Source organism: Lithobates pipiens, unplaced genomic scaffold (assembly GCF_037356315.1).
Source record: "Lithobates pipiens isolate NorthernLeopardFrog02 unplaced genomic scaffold, aLitPip1_a1.2 Scaffold_13, whole genome shotgun sequence".
NCBI lineage: Eukaryota > Metazoa > Chordata > Amphibia > Anura > Ranidae > Lithobates > Lithobates pipiens.
The window spans coordinates 242,182,790-242,199,554 of NW_027507718.1; the positions used below are offsets into that span (position 1 = coordinate 242,182,790).

The following is a 16,765-nucleotide window of genomic DNA, read 5'->3' on the forward strand; positions in this document are numbered from 1 at the left end:
ACGGAGGGGTGAATACTTTTTTCAAGGCACTGTATCTACCATTCACATAGGGGTGACGTGTGTGTCTGTGTCCCAGAAGATCGGGGGGAGGTGAACTTCCTTCCGGAGCCCTGAGAAGTGGGAGCTGGATGCTTCCAAAAAGAAGACCAAATGTGGCATTTCAGGGGGTAAAGCAGACGTTCATTTTTGGGTGGAACTCCGCTTTAACCCGACATTGAGTTATAAAAACTGCCTTTTGAGTATATTGGGGAGAATCCCAGTCATCGGTACTTCTATCCATAGAGATTTGGTCCTTTTTATAATAAGGAAGTTTGGTATCTAAGACCCTTTTTCTGCCTAAAGGTGATATTAGCTTTTCAGTTTATTGAAAACGACATGCTTCTGTTGCTTTTTCCCCCAAGCCAGTTCACCCTAAGGAGGTTTCGCAGCATTCTTTTCATTGTCTGAGTGATTAGGGTGTATGTGAACGACGCATATGTGTTTTGCAGGTTAGATTGCTTGTTTTGTGGTTTTAGAGAGACCATGTATGGTCCTTGCAGTGCTGACTTCTACTATTACACATTGGATCAAGCATATGATTGTCCAAGTGTATGCTTTCAAACACTGAGAACCAGTTACTGTGTATTCTACCAGAGTCGTATGTGGGTTGGTTTGTAAGGGGGAACTTGGTCATCGGTTAATTTGTTCACCAGATCTTGTATAGTGCATGTAGATGCATCAGCTGATGCCAGTTTTGGGCATAGTTTTTGCAGAAAGCAGTTATTTTTTTAATTTTTTATTTTTCTGTGACCTGCGTATTTTTTTTTTTTTTTTCTTTTTGAGACAATTAGTCTGATTTCCCTGTCTTTTTTTTTTTTTTTTTATTATTTTTTTTTGTTGTTGTAGTAGATGGTTTGAAGCAGAGCTGTGTCCTCCATAGAATGAAAAAAAAATTTTTTTATAATTTTTTTTGTCTTTCATCTTTCATGTGATATTCTTTTCTCAATGTTTTTTTCTCTGGAAGACATGTTGCACATTGTTCTGGATTTGCTTCTGCAAATGTCTTTAATCCCTTCCCGTCTGGCCATAGTACAGAAAGGGCTAGATGGGGCTGTGCTCATGCAGGTGGATGTACACGTACATCCTCCTGCATCGCCTCCTTGTGCACGCTCTGTAGAGCAGTTGTGTGTGTGTGTGTGTGTGTGTGTGTGTGTGTGGGGGGGGGGGGAGGGTGGTGGTGGTGTTGTTTTTTTTTTTTTTTTTTGTTTTCCAGTCCTCAAGGCACCCCAACAGGGTCATGTTTTCAGGATGTCCCTCGGGTGAAACAGCTGTGGTAATTGCTATGGCAATGAAACTGAACAAATCGCCGGTGCAAAATAATGGTTAGCCTGAAAACATGACCTTTTGGGACGCCTTCAACACTGGAGTTGAAACGCTGCTCTAGATCATGCAGCAGTGAGATCGGTGACCCCCATGTCCACCTTACACAGCTGATCACCAATTTTGTACTGGGCTGCTCTGAGCTGGCCTGGTACCATGTGATCGCTGCGACAAATCAGTGAGCACATGAAGAATGGTTAACAATGATGCCATTGTTTACTACTGTATGAGCTCTTTAATTGGTCACAGCGATCATAGTACCAGGAATGATCACTGCAGCCCTGTACCATATGATAGCTGTGACAAATCATATCATGACAGTTTTTTACTGGTTGCTTTTTAGATCACTGTAATAAGCAACTGGTGATGATTTGGGGGGGTTGAGTCCTGTCTGGCATCCAAAAAATGTGTAATTTGTCCGCCTAGAAGTTGGGGATAGTGTGTATTTGTACTGTCCTGGCTTTTTAGGTCCTCAAAAAATTACAGCAGTCATTGCCTCAGGATTGATCAATTGAAAAAAATTGTGTCTAAAATATAAGAAATGGCAGAATATACTTTGGTCTAAATTTATGACCATTATTTTGCGAAATGTTATAACTAAGAAAACGTCTTGTTTTTAAAACGGTTTGGTTTAGCATAAACCCAGTGGTGATTAAATACCACCAAAAGAAAACTAAATCTGTCGCAACAAAAAAAATTTGGGTACAGTGTTTATGCCTGAGTAATTGGCATTCAGATTGTGGCAGCACTGAAAATTGACCTGGACTGGAAGGGCTGTATATGGGCTGTGAAAATTTAAAAGATTAATCCATCTTTTTGATCGGTACTCGCCTCTCCGTCGGCTTCCGGGTTTTCAGGGAGTTCATGGACATCAATGTCACTGGACTCCCCCCACCCCCCCTTCCCCAAGTGACTCGTCTAACGAAGGGGAGGGGGGAGGAGCCTGGTGACGTTGAAGTTCTGATTGAACATCACACATACGGGGAGGAGCTACGCATGACGTCACCCGCTGCTTCCCTACAGAACTAATACCATTGCCAGCTTTATATGCTGTGTTTTTTATCATCTTTATGTGAGTAGTTTGAACACAAAAATTAAATCTTATACTTAGAGGAAGTAAACCCTGATGGAAGTCCTTCCCTGCAAAGGTAAAGCATAATGGACTACTATGCATTGCATAGTAGTCCATTATGTGTCACTTACCTGACACAGGAGCCAGCAAAGTCACCGCTGTGCCCTGTAGTTCTGAGCATCCATCTTCTTGGTGGGTCTCTCTGCTCCGGCGCTGTGATTCGCCGGAGCAGCGATGACATCACTCCCACGCATACGCACGGGAGCCGACACTAGAGACATAACGCCACGATCTGCGGCTTACCCAGTGCGCCTGCGCGCCGCTGTCTACGGCGCAAGTGCCGTAGACAGCGGTGGCTGTCTTCAGGTAAATATCTCCTAAACTGTATGGGTTTAGGAGATATTTCTTGGACCTACAGGTAAGCCTTAATCTAGGCTTACCTGTAGGTCAAAGTGGTTTGTAAGGGTTTACAACCACTTTAAGCGGTGAGCACTTAGATCTTTTCTTTCTTTCTACCCATGACCTGGCATCCTTGCTGAGATCTAAGGAGACATGAGAGAAGTTTATGGTCCGTGTTAACCCTTTTGATACCCGCTTGCATGACCACCTGGCCATGCCATAAGGTGAGAGAGATTGTCACGCTACTGTGGGGAAAAAAATGACTTGTGTCAGTGCTGCAGTTTGAATTTAAAACGTATTTGTGTGAACTGTGAAGTTGTCATGGATTGTGGAAACAAACTAGTTGGGTGATTGTATATAGTGTATACCACATTTTACCACTGACTAATGCAGAGATGCAAGGAGATCAGCTAAAAGTAGTTGGATCTGTACGTGCGCTATAATTGAAATTGATCGCACACGAAAATTATTTTTCTTTTCTTTTATTTTCATTTTTATCGTCTCAATTATTTATTTTTTCACAAAGTGCAGCTGGGCATCTCCATCCATATGTAGTTATTGGAAAGTTACTAAAAACATATATGCATTGACTTTAATAGAAGAATAGCATATCAGATAGTGTGGGGTTAGTTGTGCTTCTCAAAAGTCAGCTTGTCTGCTCTAGTGCATGAAGATTGGTGTGTTGCAGAACTTGGTTGGGGTGCCGAGGCAACCAATGACATCACAGATGACGTACGTATGGGCGTGGCAATGTGTTTTATGGCATGCCCCAGGGAGGGAGTAGACCACTGGATGGTGTAGATTAGACTTTTTGTTATGCAGTCTTCCTTTAGTTGCTTTGTTTAATTAAATCCGACCTGCTTCTAGAACAGTACTCAAGCTACTGAACAGCACCGCTAAAATCTGTACTGTTAAGTGCCCAGCAGAGAACATACTCATATAAATGGATGCTGGGCAAGTTTTCTTTTGCTTGGACTCAGCACTTACACTTGAAGCCCACTGCTGTCAGTGCATATAAGTGGGTGGCTACAAAGGGAGATGAAAAAGCCGAATGATTTGTAGTAGGGTTGCACTGGTATCTGCTGATACTAAGCATTTGCATGAATACTCGTGCAAATACTCTGATATCTGAAACCTTCTGTGGTGCGATTTGAAAATGAATGCGCTCAAATTGCACTGCAAAAAAATTGCATGCGTTTTGAACAGGAATGCAATGTGGTTCCCCCCCCCCCAACGCTTCTTTGTAAACCCAGCCTGGGTTCACAGGAATGGTGCAGGAAACATGTTTGGACAGGAAATGCACTGCATTCCTGTTAAAATTGCTTAAAGCGGGAGTCTGCCGGGAGTCCGCGTGTTTTTTTTTTTTTTTTTTTTTTTTAAAGCCAGCAGCTACAAATACTGCAGCTGCTGACTTTTAAAATAGTGACACTTACCTGTCCAGCGTGCCCGCGATGTCGGCACCTGAAGCCGATCTCTCGATCGTCTCTCGGGTGCTGCTGCCGCCATCTTGGGTATGGGAATCAGGAAGTGGAGCCTTTCGGGCTTCATTTCCCGGTTCCCTACTGCGCATGCGCGAGTCGCGCTGCGCAATAAGGATGGACCCGCTGCCTCTGGGATCTGTGTGTTTCCCAGCAGGCAGCGGGGGACTTTCGGAAAGGGGCGTAATCTACGCCCCTTTCTGCAGAGAGCTATCCCGGAAGTGGGTGCAGATACCTGTACTGTACAGGTACCTGCACCCCCCTCCCCCTTGAAAGGTGCCAATTGTGGCGCCGGAGGGGGGGAGGAATCCAATGAGCGGAAGGTCCACTTTAGGGTGGACCTCTGCTTTAATTCTTTGCAGTGTGATTTGAACACATTTATTTTTATATGGCCTCAAATGGTACCACAGGTATTGGTACTCTGTATTGGCGATTACTCGACTGACATCGGTATTTGCCAGTAAAAGAAAAAGCATCAGTACAACCCTAATTTGTAGACACAGCCATGAAAAAATGTACCTAGATGGGGATGTCTGGAATGATTCTAAGGTTATATGGGTGTATTAAATGTACACAGAATTTTAGGGCTAGGTTCACATTGGCCCATACAGCAAGTATTTTACCATGTGGGTCATTGAGTGTCTGCTCCAGTACACCGTGCTTTGCAGAAAAATTCAGCATTTTGCCATACCTCACTGCACATCACACCAGCATTGAAGTGTGAATGGGAGACGCACACATTTTCTATGTACCCTTAGGCCCCTTTCACACTACCGTTCCGTTCAGGCCCGCCTGTCAGTTTTTCAGGCGGACTTGAACAGCTGCTCCATAGAGCTCTATGGAGCGTCAGATATTAGCGGTGACATGTCCGCTGACATCCGACCCGCTCCGATCCGAAAAAGTGTGATGGAGGAAAAAGCTATTTTTCCATCCGTCATCTGATTGGGTGACGACGGACATTGCGGTCTGTCGTCGCCCGATCTCCCATAGGGGAGAGTGGCTCTGTGACAGGTCCGTCCCTGCGCAGTGTGCAGAGCCGGACCTGTCATCTTCCTGATCAGCGGAGAACGCTCCGGTGATCCCCGCTGAGCAAGCGGATATCCACGGGGTGGATCATCACGATCCGCCCCGTGTGGAAGGACCCTTAAGGTAGCATGAATTTATCCAGGGACGGTCACTGCTCAGATTGTAGTGTACATGAAGCCAAAGAAATGGAAGTCATGAAAAATAGATCACATTGCCATTACCCACTTGACCTCTGGAAGATTTATTGTAATTGCACGGTCATATGAATCTATACCCCAAAAAATTGTCCCTCCCCCCCCCCCCACAAATACAGCTTTTGTTTTGGTGGTATTTATATACCACTGTTTTATTTTTTGTGCTATAAACAGATTTTGAAAAAGGTTTATAGTAGAAACTAAAAAAATCATCTAATAAAAAAAATGCAAAATAACAAATTTCTTCATAAATTTAGGCCAATGTTCTGCTACATGGTTTTTTAATAAAAAAAAATAAAAATCCCAATTGTATATTGATTGGTTTTTACACAAATATTATAGCGTTTACAAGCTATGGGATATATTTATGGATTTTTTTTAAATTATCGGTAATGGAAGTGATTTGTGACTTGTAGCAGGACTGCGATTTGCGGCAGGCAATCTGACACTATTTTTGATCCTTAGTGGGAACCAGTGAAACTACAGGTGATGCTGGAAATTTTTTTAATATTGTGCAAAAGTTAAAGCGGAGCTCCACCCGTTTTTATATATAAAAGCTGTATGTGATCAGATAGATGTTATATGTCTAAAACTGACCCCCTTTTAATTTTTTTTATTTTTTTTTGTTTAAAATGTACCCTTTTTCTTTCTTCTCTCTCTGCTTCCGGAATGTGTGTCTTGCGGATATGGGCGAGGCTTCTGTGGCTAACTTGTCATTTCCGCAACTCTCACTGTCTCCTGGGATCTTTTCTCATTGATCCCAGGAGTCTGTGTGTCGGCCGGCCGCGAGTTATCGCAGCATTAGGAAACCATTTTTATCTCAGTTGCCATCACAACGGGACGGGACTTCTGACGTCGCCGCCCGTTATGATGGCAACTAAAGCTGTTGACGGCGCTCCGATACGCAGATATTCCCTTACTGCGCATGAGCGAAATCGGAGCTAGCGTGGCCTTTGATTTACGTCATAGAAGCCTGGAAGAGAATGCCTGTGGGCTTCACATGCCCACAGGCAAGATGGAAACTGTGTAGATCTTTTTTATAAATCAATCTTTTATTGGCAAATAGCAATGGGCAGAGAACAAAAACTGGAACAAGTGAGTAAACTATTTATTTAAATGCTAATTCCTATTTAAATGTCCCAAAAAAACAAAACGTGGAAGCCCCCTTTTAATTTGTCACTAATGCAACTTAAAAGGTGAAACTAATAAAAAATAGACTCCTTACATGCAGAGCAAGATAGTTCAAGCTGTGATTTGTCATTGTGGTGATTTAATGGCTTGCAGCTCACGAAAACCCCAAATCCACAACCTCAGAAAATTTAAATATTGTGAAAAGGTGCAATATTCTAGGCTCAAAGTGTCTTGCTCTAATCAGCTAATTAAGCCATAACGCCTGCAAAAGGGTTCCTGAGCCTTTTAGGCTCCATGAACACTGAAGCTCAAAAAAGCTTTTTCTGGACGCCAGATTACTGGCAGAAAACGCTGGTTGAAAAACGTGCTTTTAACAGCGTTTTGTACTAGCGTTTATGAGCGTTTGTCAGCGTTTATGGGCGTTTTCAATAAAAATACAGAGAGGACACTCCAAAAATCCCACAGTGCATTGTTAAAATAGAATGCCGAACACTAACGCCTGTTTTATGAGCGTTTATCGGCGTTTGTCATTTTTTTGGCGGTGAAAAACGGCACTTTGAACGCAAATTTCTGGCATTCAGAAAAAAGCCCATAAACTCCACTGCTCATTAAAGCTAAAAAACATCCATGTGTGCATGGACACATAGGCTAACATAGAGTGGAGTTTATGGGCTTTTAAAAAAAAACGCCCAAACTCCAATAAACTGCAGTTTGAGCTCCAGTGTGCATGGAGCCTAAATGGTCTCTCAGTCTGGTGCAGTAGGAATCGCATGGGAAAGACTGCTGACCTGACAGTTGTGCAGAAAACCATCATTGACACCCTCCATAAGGAGGGAAAGCCTCAAAAGGTAATTGCAAAAGAAGTTGGATGTTCCCAAAGTGCTGTATCAAAGCACATTAATAGAAAGTTATGTGGAAGGGAAAAGTGTGGAAGAAAAAGGTGCACAAGCAGCAGGGATGACCACAACCTGGAGAGGATTGTCAGGAAAAGGCCATTCAAAAGTGTTGGGAACTTTCATAAGGAGTGGACTGAGGCTGGAGCCAGTGCATCAAGAACCACCACACAGACGGATCCTGGATATGGGCTTCAAATGTCGTATTTGTCTTGTCAAGCCACTCCTGAACAACAGACGTCCGAAGCATCTTATCTGGGCTAAAGAAAACAGACCTGGTCTGTTGCTCAGTGGTCCAAAGTCCTCTTTTCTGATGAGAGAAAATTTTTGCATCTCATTTGGAAACCAAGGACCCAGGGTATGGAGGAAGAATGGAGAGGCACACACTGCAAGATGCTTGAAATCCAATGTGAAGTTTCCACAGTCTGTGTTTTTGGGGAGCCATGTCATCTGCTGTTGGTCCACCGTGCTTCATTAAGTCCAGGGTGAACATAGCAGTCTACCAGGAGACCAGCTCTATGGGGATGCTGACTTCATTTTGCAGCAGGACTACCTACCCACACTACCAAAAGCACCAAAACCTGGTTCAATGATTGTGGGATTACTGTGCTTGATTGGCCAGCAAACTCGTCTGACCTGAACCCCATAGAGAATCTTGTGGGGCGTTGCCAAGAGAAAGATGAGACCGAACAATGCAGAAGAGCCGAAGGCTGCTATTGAAGTATCCTGGTCTTACATAATACCTCAACAGTGCCACAGGCTGATGGCTTCCCCTCCACGTCGCATTGAGGTCGTAATTGCTGCAAAAGGAGCCCAAACCAAGTACTGAGTACATGCATGCTTATACTTTTCAGAGGTCTGATGTTGTTCTATGCACAATCCTTGTTTTATTGATTTCATGTAATATTCTAGTTTTCTGAGATTGTGTATTTGGAGTTTTCATGAGCTATAAGCCATAATCCATTACAATTCTGACAAATCACGGCTTGAACTATCTTTCTTTGCATGCAATGAGTCTATCTCATATATTTCACCTTTTTTTTAAAGTGGTTGTAAACCCAGGTAACAAAAAAAAAAACTGCAAGACAAAGACATAATGAGCTAGTATGCATAGCATACTAGCTCATTATGAATGAATTAACCAAGAATGAAGCCCCTGCAGCCATCCTAGTCTCCCCCTCCGGCCGGTGACATCTCTCCCAGAGGTTACTTTGGGCAACCTAGCTCCGGCGCGGTGATTGGCTGGACCCGTGATGATGTCACTCCCGCGCATGTGCGTGGGAGCCGCTGGGAACGGCACAGTACAACTGCAGCAACAGCATGTACGTGCCATTTCTTCAGTTGGCTTAAACCCTTACAACACACTTTGACCTACAGGTAAGCCTAGATTAAGGCTTACCTATAGGTCCAAGAAATATCTCCTAAACCTACACGGTTTAGGAGATATTTGCCGAAAGACAGGCACCGCTGTCTGCGGCACGCAGCCGTCAATGGCCATATGCCACGCGTGGTGGCTCACGTGCCCATGCGCGGGAGTGACGTTATCACGTCTTCGCTGAATGACAGCGGCGGGGCAGCGAGACCCACCGAGAAGATGGATGCACCGGACTACAGGGGACAGCGGTGACTTTGCTGGCTCCTGTGTCAGGTAAGTGACACATAATGGACTACTATGCAATGCATAGTAGTCTGTTATGCTTTACCTTTTGCAGGGAATGAAAGAGGAAGTAAACTCAGCAGGGTCTACTTGCTCTTTAAGTGCACATGTGCGGATGACGCCAGCACATGCAAATACAGGGAAATCTCCTAAACCGTGCAGGTTTAGGAGATATCCAGTGCAGCTACAGGTAGGCCTAATTATAGGCTTGCCTGTAGTTTTAAAGTGGTTGTAAATGGTTTACAACCACTAAGTTGCATTAGTGAAATAAATGAACTTTTGCAGGATATGCTAATATTTCGAGTATTGCCTGTAATAGTGATCAGTGCAGAAAATATGCACGGTCTCTGGCTAGAAAGGGGTTAAACATCGAGGGCGAGCAGGTGGTTAACTGCCTAGACCAGTGATGGCGAACCTTGGCACTCCAGATGTTTTGGAACTACATTTCCCATGATGCTCATGCACTCTGCAGTGTAGTTGAGCATCATGGGAAATGTAGTTCCAAAACATCTGGAGTGCCAAGGTTCGCCATCACTGGCCTAGATAATGTTTGTTTTTTGTGTACACTGTGATGCTTTTGCTAGGGAAAGAGATGGATTTTCATAATATTCCCAACCCTCCCATGTCAGATCGTGCTAATGCGAATGAGGGGTAGATTCACCTACAGTGAATATTTTCTGAATGCCCTCACTGCTATGGTGTTGGTTTCTTTTAGGGCCAGTTCACACTGGAATGTGCACGTTCTGATTTTGACGGCCCATATGGGGCGCCATCCACAATTAAAGTGGCATGAAACTTCAAAAAACTGAAATTTTTATACGACTGCTTTACCAGTCCAAAATGGCTGTATTCTTTTTCTTGTTTTTTCTCTTTTTGCTTTGTATCCTTTCTACCAGTGTCCTGGCTAGCTACACATTTTCTGTCTTGTGATGTCTCCCAATCTGGATGGAGGTGCACCGGAGACACCTTTTGCACAGTAGCATTGTCCATCTAGCTTTTTTCACCCAGGGTGCCTTGGCAAAATTCCTAGAAATTGCCCACAAATTTGTATACAAACCAATGGATGGCTCAAGCCTGCCTTTTAATTTCAGAAAGTCACAGGGTTTACAACCTTCTATTCGCTGGCCTCATGACATAATGGTCTGATGAGGATATCGGGCGCCTGCATAGCATACTTGTTTGCTCCTCTGTCAGCAGAGTGAGAGTTCACATTGGCTAAACGAGGAAGAGAAACATTGGGATACTAGTCAGTACCTGTGTGCAAAGGTATGCGTTTGCTTTGGAAGACTAAATCCCCCTCAAACGTTGTGTGATGTGTCTGTGTGGAGGTTGCTGCGCTATATATATATATTTTTTTTTCTTCACATTTTAGAATGGAGTGCCTTGACATTGTGCAGAATTTTAAAGGGTGCCTGGAAAAAAAAAGTTGAGAAACATTGATCTAGGAAGAAGAAAGTGTCTAACACTTTCCATCAGCTTTAACCTCTTCATACCAGCATTAAACATATATGTGGCCTCTTTGCTAACGGGCCTTAATGCCGACAGGCTGCATATATGCATACCAGAATGTAAACTGAGCTGTGCCGAGAGTGTTCCCATCAGTTACTGGTGAATATAGGAAAGCTCCCGATCTCTACTTGCGATTGAGAGCTTTCTGATCGTGTGACCGCCAGTCATGGTGGTCACATGATCAGAAACCTTGCCTCCCAGCATCAGAAACATCCTAATGGGTGTTAAGTAGTCAAAGCAAAACTAAAGGCATGAATACTCGCATACTGTATGCTCCACTGGTCTGACGCCTCTGGGTGCTTGTCTTCGGCCACCTTGATTGGCTGATGCAGGATAAAACCCCCATGCATCTGTGGGAGTCTTTCATTTCATACTGGTACTGTGCTGGAAATACAAAAAGTACTAGGCAAGCTGAGGATTATCATGCACATGTTTATTCCTATTGATTGCACTGTCGCTGGCAAATTTTCTGTTTTTTTTTTTTTTTTTTTTTTTTTTGTATTTTATTGCAGAGGTTTTCGGGGGTTTACTACGGTTTTAAATTGTAGCATTATTATTATTTTATTTAAGTTGGATGTTCCTCTAGTTATTCCCATTCATGCAAAAGCCTTGAACTTTATTCTTAATTTTGTTTGAGGAAGAAATATGAGCGTTGTGCATAATTGCAACACATGTAATTCTTGCATTCTTACATCATGTGACCGGCTGTGTTCTGGTGCTTATTAGTGCACTTGATTTTAAAGCAGCAATAGAGCACTTGGTAAACTCATGAGAGGCTTGACTCTCTCTGCATTCTTTCGTGCAGCTAGGAGAGTTGGTGATGTATAGATCAACAGGTCAGCAATCAAATATTTCTCCTAAAGCAGTAGAGAAGGCCTAAACAATCAGAAAAAACTGTCCTTTTTGATTGTGTAAATTTACTCCTGAGATTATGCAAAAGCTAGAGTTGGCAGGATAAGACAATTTAAAACGGAACTCAATAAAACAAGATTTTAACTTCGCTGTAGTTCTGTTATCTTAAAGCAGACATTTGTCATATACTTGGCATTTGTGAAAAATTAGAAATCTGCATAAAATAATATTCAGGATTTATATAGTGACAATAGTTTGCACAGCACTTTTACAATTTAAGGGCAAACAGTACAATTACAAACCAATTACATGAGCAATCAGAGGGCCTTGCTCATTAGAGCTTACAATCTAAAGGTAATAACTGGGGGATGAGCTGATGGTATAAATACAGTTGTTGGGTGGAGGCAGGAGTTTTCACATTATCACCTAAAAGTGGATAGAGTACGAGATGGTCAGATTGGGGTAGGGAATTCTAAAAGGTGGCAGAGGCTTGGGAGAAGTTCTGGAGGGGAGCATGGGAGGAGATGACAAGGGAGCTAAAGAGCCGGAGATCTTGGGAGGAATGAAGAAAACAATTTTGTTATTTTGAGACTAGGTTAGTGAGGTACCTGTGCATGGCTTTCTGATTTCATATTTTGAATTTAATTGGGGGAGTGGCAACCAATGGAGGGATTGGCAGAGAGGGGTAGCAGACACTGAGCGGTTTGTATTGTGGATGAGTCTGGGAGCAGTGTTCATGATGGATTGTATATGGGGATAGCCTATGTCAAAGGTAAGCCAATGAGGGGTGGGGGGGGGGGGGGGGGGGAGGTTGGAGTAGTCGAGGGGAAAGCTAACCAAGTAATGAATTAGAAGCTTTGTGGTGTCATTGGTTAGGAAGAGGCATATTTTGGAGATGTTGCAAGCTCTGGACAGCGATTGGATGTATCTAAACTCACATTTAAAATATTTATATCTGGTAACCTTTCTTACAAGAGCTGTAATGATACTGGAGTTTCATTTCATTGCCAACATTATTTTTTTTTCAGGTGGAATCCTTCATCCTGGACCAAGATGATTTGGAAAACCCAATGCTAGAAACAGCATCTAAACTACTGTTATCGGGCACAGCCGATGGAACAGATTTAAGAACAGTCGATCCTGAAACACAGGCTAGATTGGAGGCTCTACTTGAAGCTGCAGGTATGCGTTGGGGTGTGTGTGTGTGTGTGTGTGTGTGTGTGTGTGTGTGTGTGTGTGTGTGTGTGTGTGTTTTATAGATGGCGACTAATAGATATAGTTACATGATACAGCTTTGTAAACACATGAAACTGACCATTTCAAGAAATTTCCCTGTGAATACTGTTAAAGTAGCGCTAAAGGCAAATTTTCTCCACTTTGCATAGAGTAAGGGTGGATTATAGCCCCTGTCATTTAAATGTAACCACTTGGAGCCGGTGCCACTTGGCCTTTTAAGTGGTTTAGGGTGCCAGGAGGTGGGATTTATGATCATGTGACCGCCACGATCAGCTGTCGCATGATCTGAAAGCTCACAATTGCAAGTAGTCATCGGGAGCTTTCTGTTAGCCGCTGGTAACTGTGCCGGGAGTGTGCAGGGCACACGCTCTTGGCACAGCTGTATTTACACCAATGCACACAAAATTGTCAGATCAGTGCCAAGGCCCACCCACCGAGAGGTCAGATTTGCGTACAGCCTGCGCAAAGAGGAGATAGAGAGATATTATATATATATATATATATAATTTTTTTTTTTTTTTTTTTTTTTTGCAATCTGTCCCATAGGGGAGATTCCCTTCACTTGTCCGACAGCCATAACTGGAAGGGAACCGAAATCTGAGGGAGGGAATCCTGGAGTACCACCGGGGTCACCAGAACTAGTGTCCCCAGTTTTTTGTTTTTATTCATACATCATGGGACACAGAGTTGGCCTAATGTTCATTACATGCTGGGTTATACTTCATCCCCAGGTGAATGGACACTGGTAGACCAAAGGTCTTTAGATAGCAAGTGATCCCCTATATAATCCCTCCCATACAGTACTGAATATTTTTTTTTTTTTTTTTTTGTTTTTTTTACCAGTGTCTCCAAGGTGGATGGCAGGGTTGTTTTGAGCTCTCTGAGCTCCAAGTCTCTAGTCCCACAAACGGTTCTTACATTAAAAAATGGATTGACCAATCGGATTCATTTGACACAGGCTCTATGTGCTTAAATAAATGGTACCCGAGCCTTGCAAAGAAGACTCAAGATCCTGCAAGGTTTTGCCTGTAATGTGTCCTCTGGGTACTGGACACCACAGCGCTAAGGCATTCCTGCAGGGGGCTGTACAGGGAGTGGACCCTAAACATGAAAAGGGGTACCCAGTCCTTGAAGGTCCTCAAGTGACGGGAACCCGCCATGACGAGTGATGATTGGGCTCTTTGCTAAGCTGCCCTACGCCTTGGCGGGTAACTGAAACCCCTTTTTGTTTACTGTCCCAGTGCTTGTAACAATTGGTCACGCTAGCTAGAGACTGGACACCCGTGTGTAATGACCATACAGGGGGTTTGGGCTAGCTGTGGGTGTTTGCAAAGTGTACCTTTTCTTTTATCATACATCATGGGACACAGAGCACCATAGTAATCACTATGTGGGTATATAGGCACCTTCAGGTGATGGACACTGCTATACCCAATACAAGAAGCTCACTCCCTATATAACCCCTCCTCCTACCAGGAGTGTCTGTTTTTTTTTTTTTTTTTTCCCGCCAGTGTTTAAGGTGTTGGTCACAAGTGAAGATCTGCTCTGAAGAGCTCCACTGGAGGGATCCTTGTCGAATTTAAACAGCCTCCATAGACCGAATCCATCCAAAGTGCCCCTGCGTCCAAGGTGGATGGTACCTGGGCCTCGTATACGAAGCACAAGGTGTTGCCTTTGCGGGGCTGGACCCAAGGCTTTTTGGTCATGATTACATTACCTAAAGATTTTCCTGGGGGGGTGCTAATACAGGTCCAAGAGAGTAGAACCCGGTCCTTAAAGGTTTGCTAACAGCCGTGATGGGTGAAGTCGGGATCTGAAGATGAAAGAAGATGAAATTGGCCTATTAAGGGCCAAGTCTCAGCTTTATCGATCTTATTTCAAAGACCGCTTGCTTCACATTCTTTTGTCTGGGGATTTCTGCAAGTGTTGATGCAGATTAATCCGCCAGTTAAATCACCTTTTGAGCCCTTGGGACTTTAACTTGATTTTGTCAGTGTTACAAAAATGGCCATTTGAACTGATACAATATATTCCCTTAGTCCTTCTGATAAGGAAGTTGGTGTTCTTGGTTGCTATATCCTCAGCAAGGAGGGTTTCAGAATTGGCTGCTCTTTCTTGTAAAGAGCCATACTTGATTATTCACAAGGACAGAGTTGTGTTGCGCCCTCATCCAGGTTTTTTGCCAAAAGTGAACTCTGGTTTCCACCTGAACCAAGATATTGTCCTGCCATCGTTTTTTTCCAAAACCATGTTCCAGGGAAGAGAAGTCACTACATTGTCTTGATGTGGCGAGAGTGGTCAAAGTCTATTTAGAGACGACTGCTCAGATCCGGAAGACTGATGTCTTATTTCTACTGCCAGAAGGTCCTGAGAAAGGACAGGCAGTGTCGAAATCCACTGTCACTAAGTGGATTCGGCAAGTTATAATTCAGACTTATGATTTAAAGGGTAAGATTCCACATCTTTCAAGTCAACGCACACTCTACAAGGGCGGTTAGCACTTCTTGGGCAGTACGTCACCAGGCCTCCATAGCTCAGATCTGTAAGGCTGCAACTTGGTCTTCAGTACATACATTCACCAAGTTTTATCAGGTGGATGTAAGAAGGCATGAGGATATTGCCTTTGGGTCCAGTGTGCTGCAGGCAGCAGTATAGGTCCTCAAGTCTAGGGGTGCCCTATGGGTTGTCTCTCCCTCCCCTCAAATAGCATTTCTATGGAACGTCACGCATAGTGGTTACTGTGGTGCTTTGTGTCCCGTGATGTACAATAAAGAAAATAGGATTTTTATAACGGCTTACCTGTAAAATCATCAGGACTGCCCTATCAGTGTTCAGTCCGACAATGCCACTGCAGTGGCCTATATAAACCACCAAGGCAGTACTAGGAGTCGTTCAATTCTGAAGGAGGTGAACCCCATACTAGCCTGGGCAGAGGGTCATGTGCCGATTTTTTTTATCGGCAGTCCAGTCGTTCTGGTAGCACCAGCCCGCCCCAGAAGGCCCTGGTTACTGGAGATTGTGAGACTGACAACATACGGGTCATAGACTCTTCCACGTCGTCCCGATCTACTGTCTCAAGGTCCTATATTCCATCCCAATTTACAGTCTCGAGGTTTGACAGCAGGGCTGTTGAAGCCAGGGTGTGAAAATAAAAAAATAGAGAGATTGTGTGTTTTGGGGTTTCTAAGTTTTTTTTTTTTTCTTTTTTTTTTTTTTTTTTTTTGCCAGTGTCCAATCACCTGAAGGTAGACTGCATATAACCTGTGGTCTTAAAGAGGAAGTAAACCCTTCCAAACAACTTGGACCTATAGGTAAGCCTAGATTAAGGCTTACCTGTAGGTCCAAGCAATATCTCCTAAACCTATATGGTTTAGGAGATATTTGCCCGAAAATGGGCACCGCTGTCTACGGCGCATGCGCCGTAGACAGCGGCGCGCAGGCGCACTAAATGCGGCAAATCCAAGAATGGATTTGCCAAATTTGTCGACTCCCGTGCGCATGCGCGGGAGTGACGTCATCGCGGCTTCGCCGTATGACAGCAACGGAGCTGCGAGGCGCGACTCCCGTGCGCATGCGCGGGAGTGACGTCATCGCGGTTGCGCCGCTGTCATTGGTCGGAGCTGCGAGACGCCACCAGCAAGATGGACGCGGCGGACTACAGGGATCAGCGGCGACTTCGCTGGCTCCTGTGTCAGGTAAGTGACACATAATGAGCTACTATGCGATGCATAGTAGTCCATTATGCTTTACCTTTGCAGGGAAAAAAAGAGGAAGTAAACCCATCAGGGTTTACTTCCTCTTTAAGAATACAAGTCCTGCACTGTACTCCAAGATGAGAAATGTATAGTCAAGTCAAAACGACTTTTTTTCCTTCACGTATCCAATTGTTCATAGAAGGCGGCCTCCAGTTGTTACTGCCATGTAGGGTTTTTCTCTTCACAGCTTCTTGTCCCACTAGC

General features: G+C 43.9%; 1 protein-coding gene across 8 annotated transcripts in view; it reads left to right on the forward strand.

Annotated features, from left to right (window-relative positions):
- Positions 1-16,765, forward strand: part of ANKRD17 (ankyrin repeat domain 17) — a 217,824-nt gene that overhangs the window by 42,699 nt on the left and 158,360 nt on the right. For all 8 annotated transcript variants that reach the window (XM_077476428.1, XM_077476431.1, XM_077476429.1 and 5 more), the window contains exon 2: positions 12,599-12,752. In XM_077476428.1, coding sequence (XP_077332554.1) covers positions 12,599-12,752 — 154 coding nt within the window. The remainder of the gene's footprint in view (positions 1-12,598; positions 12,753-16,765) is intronic.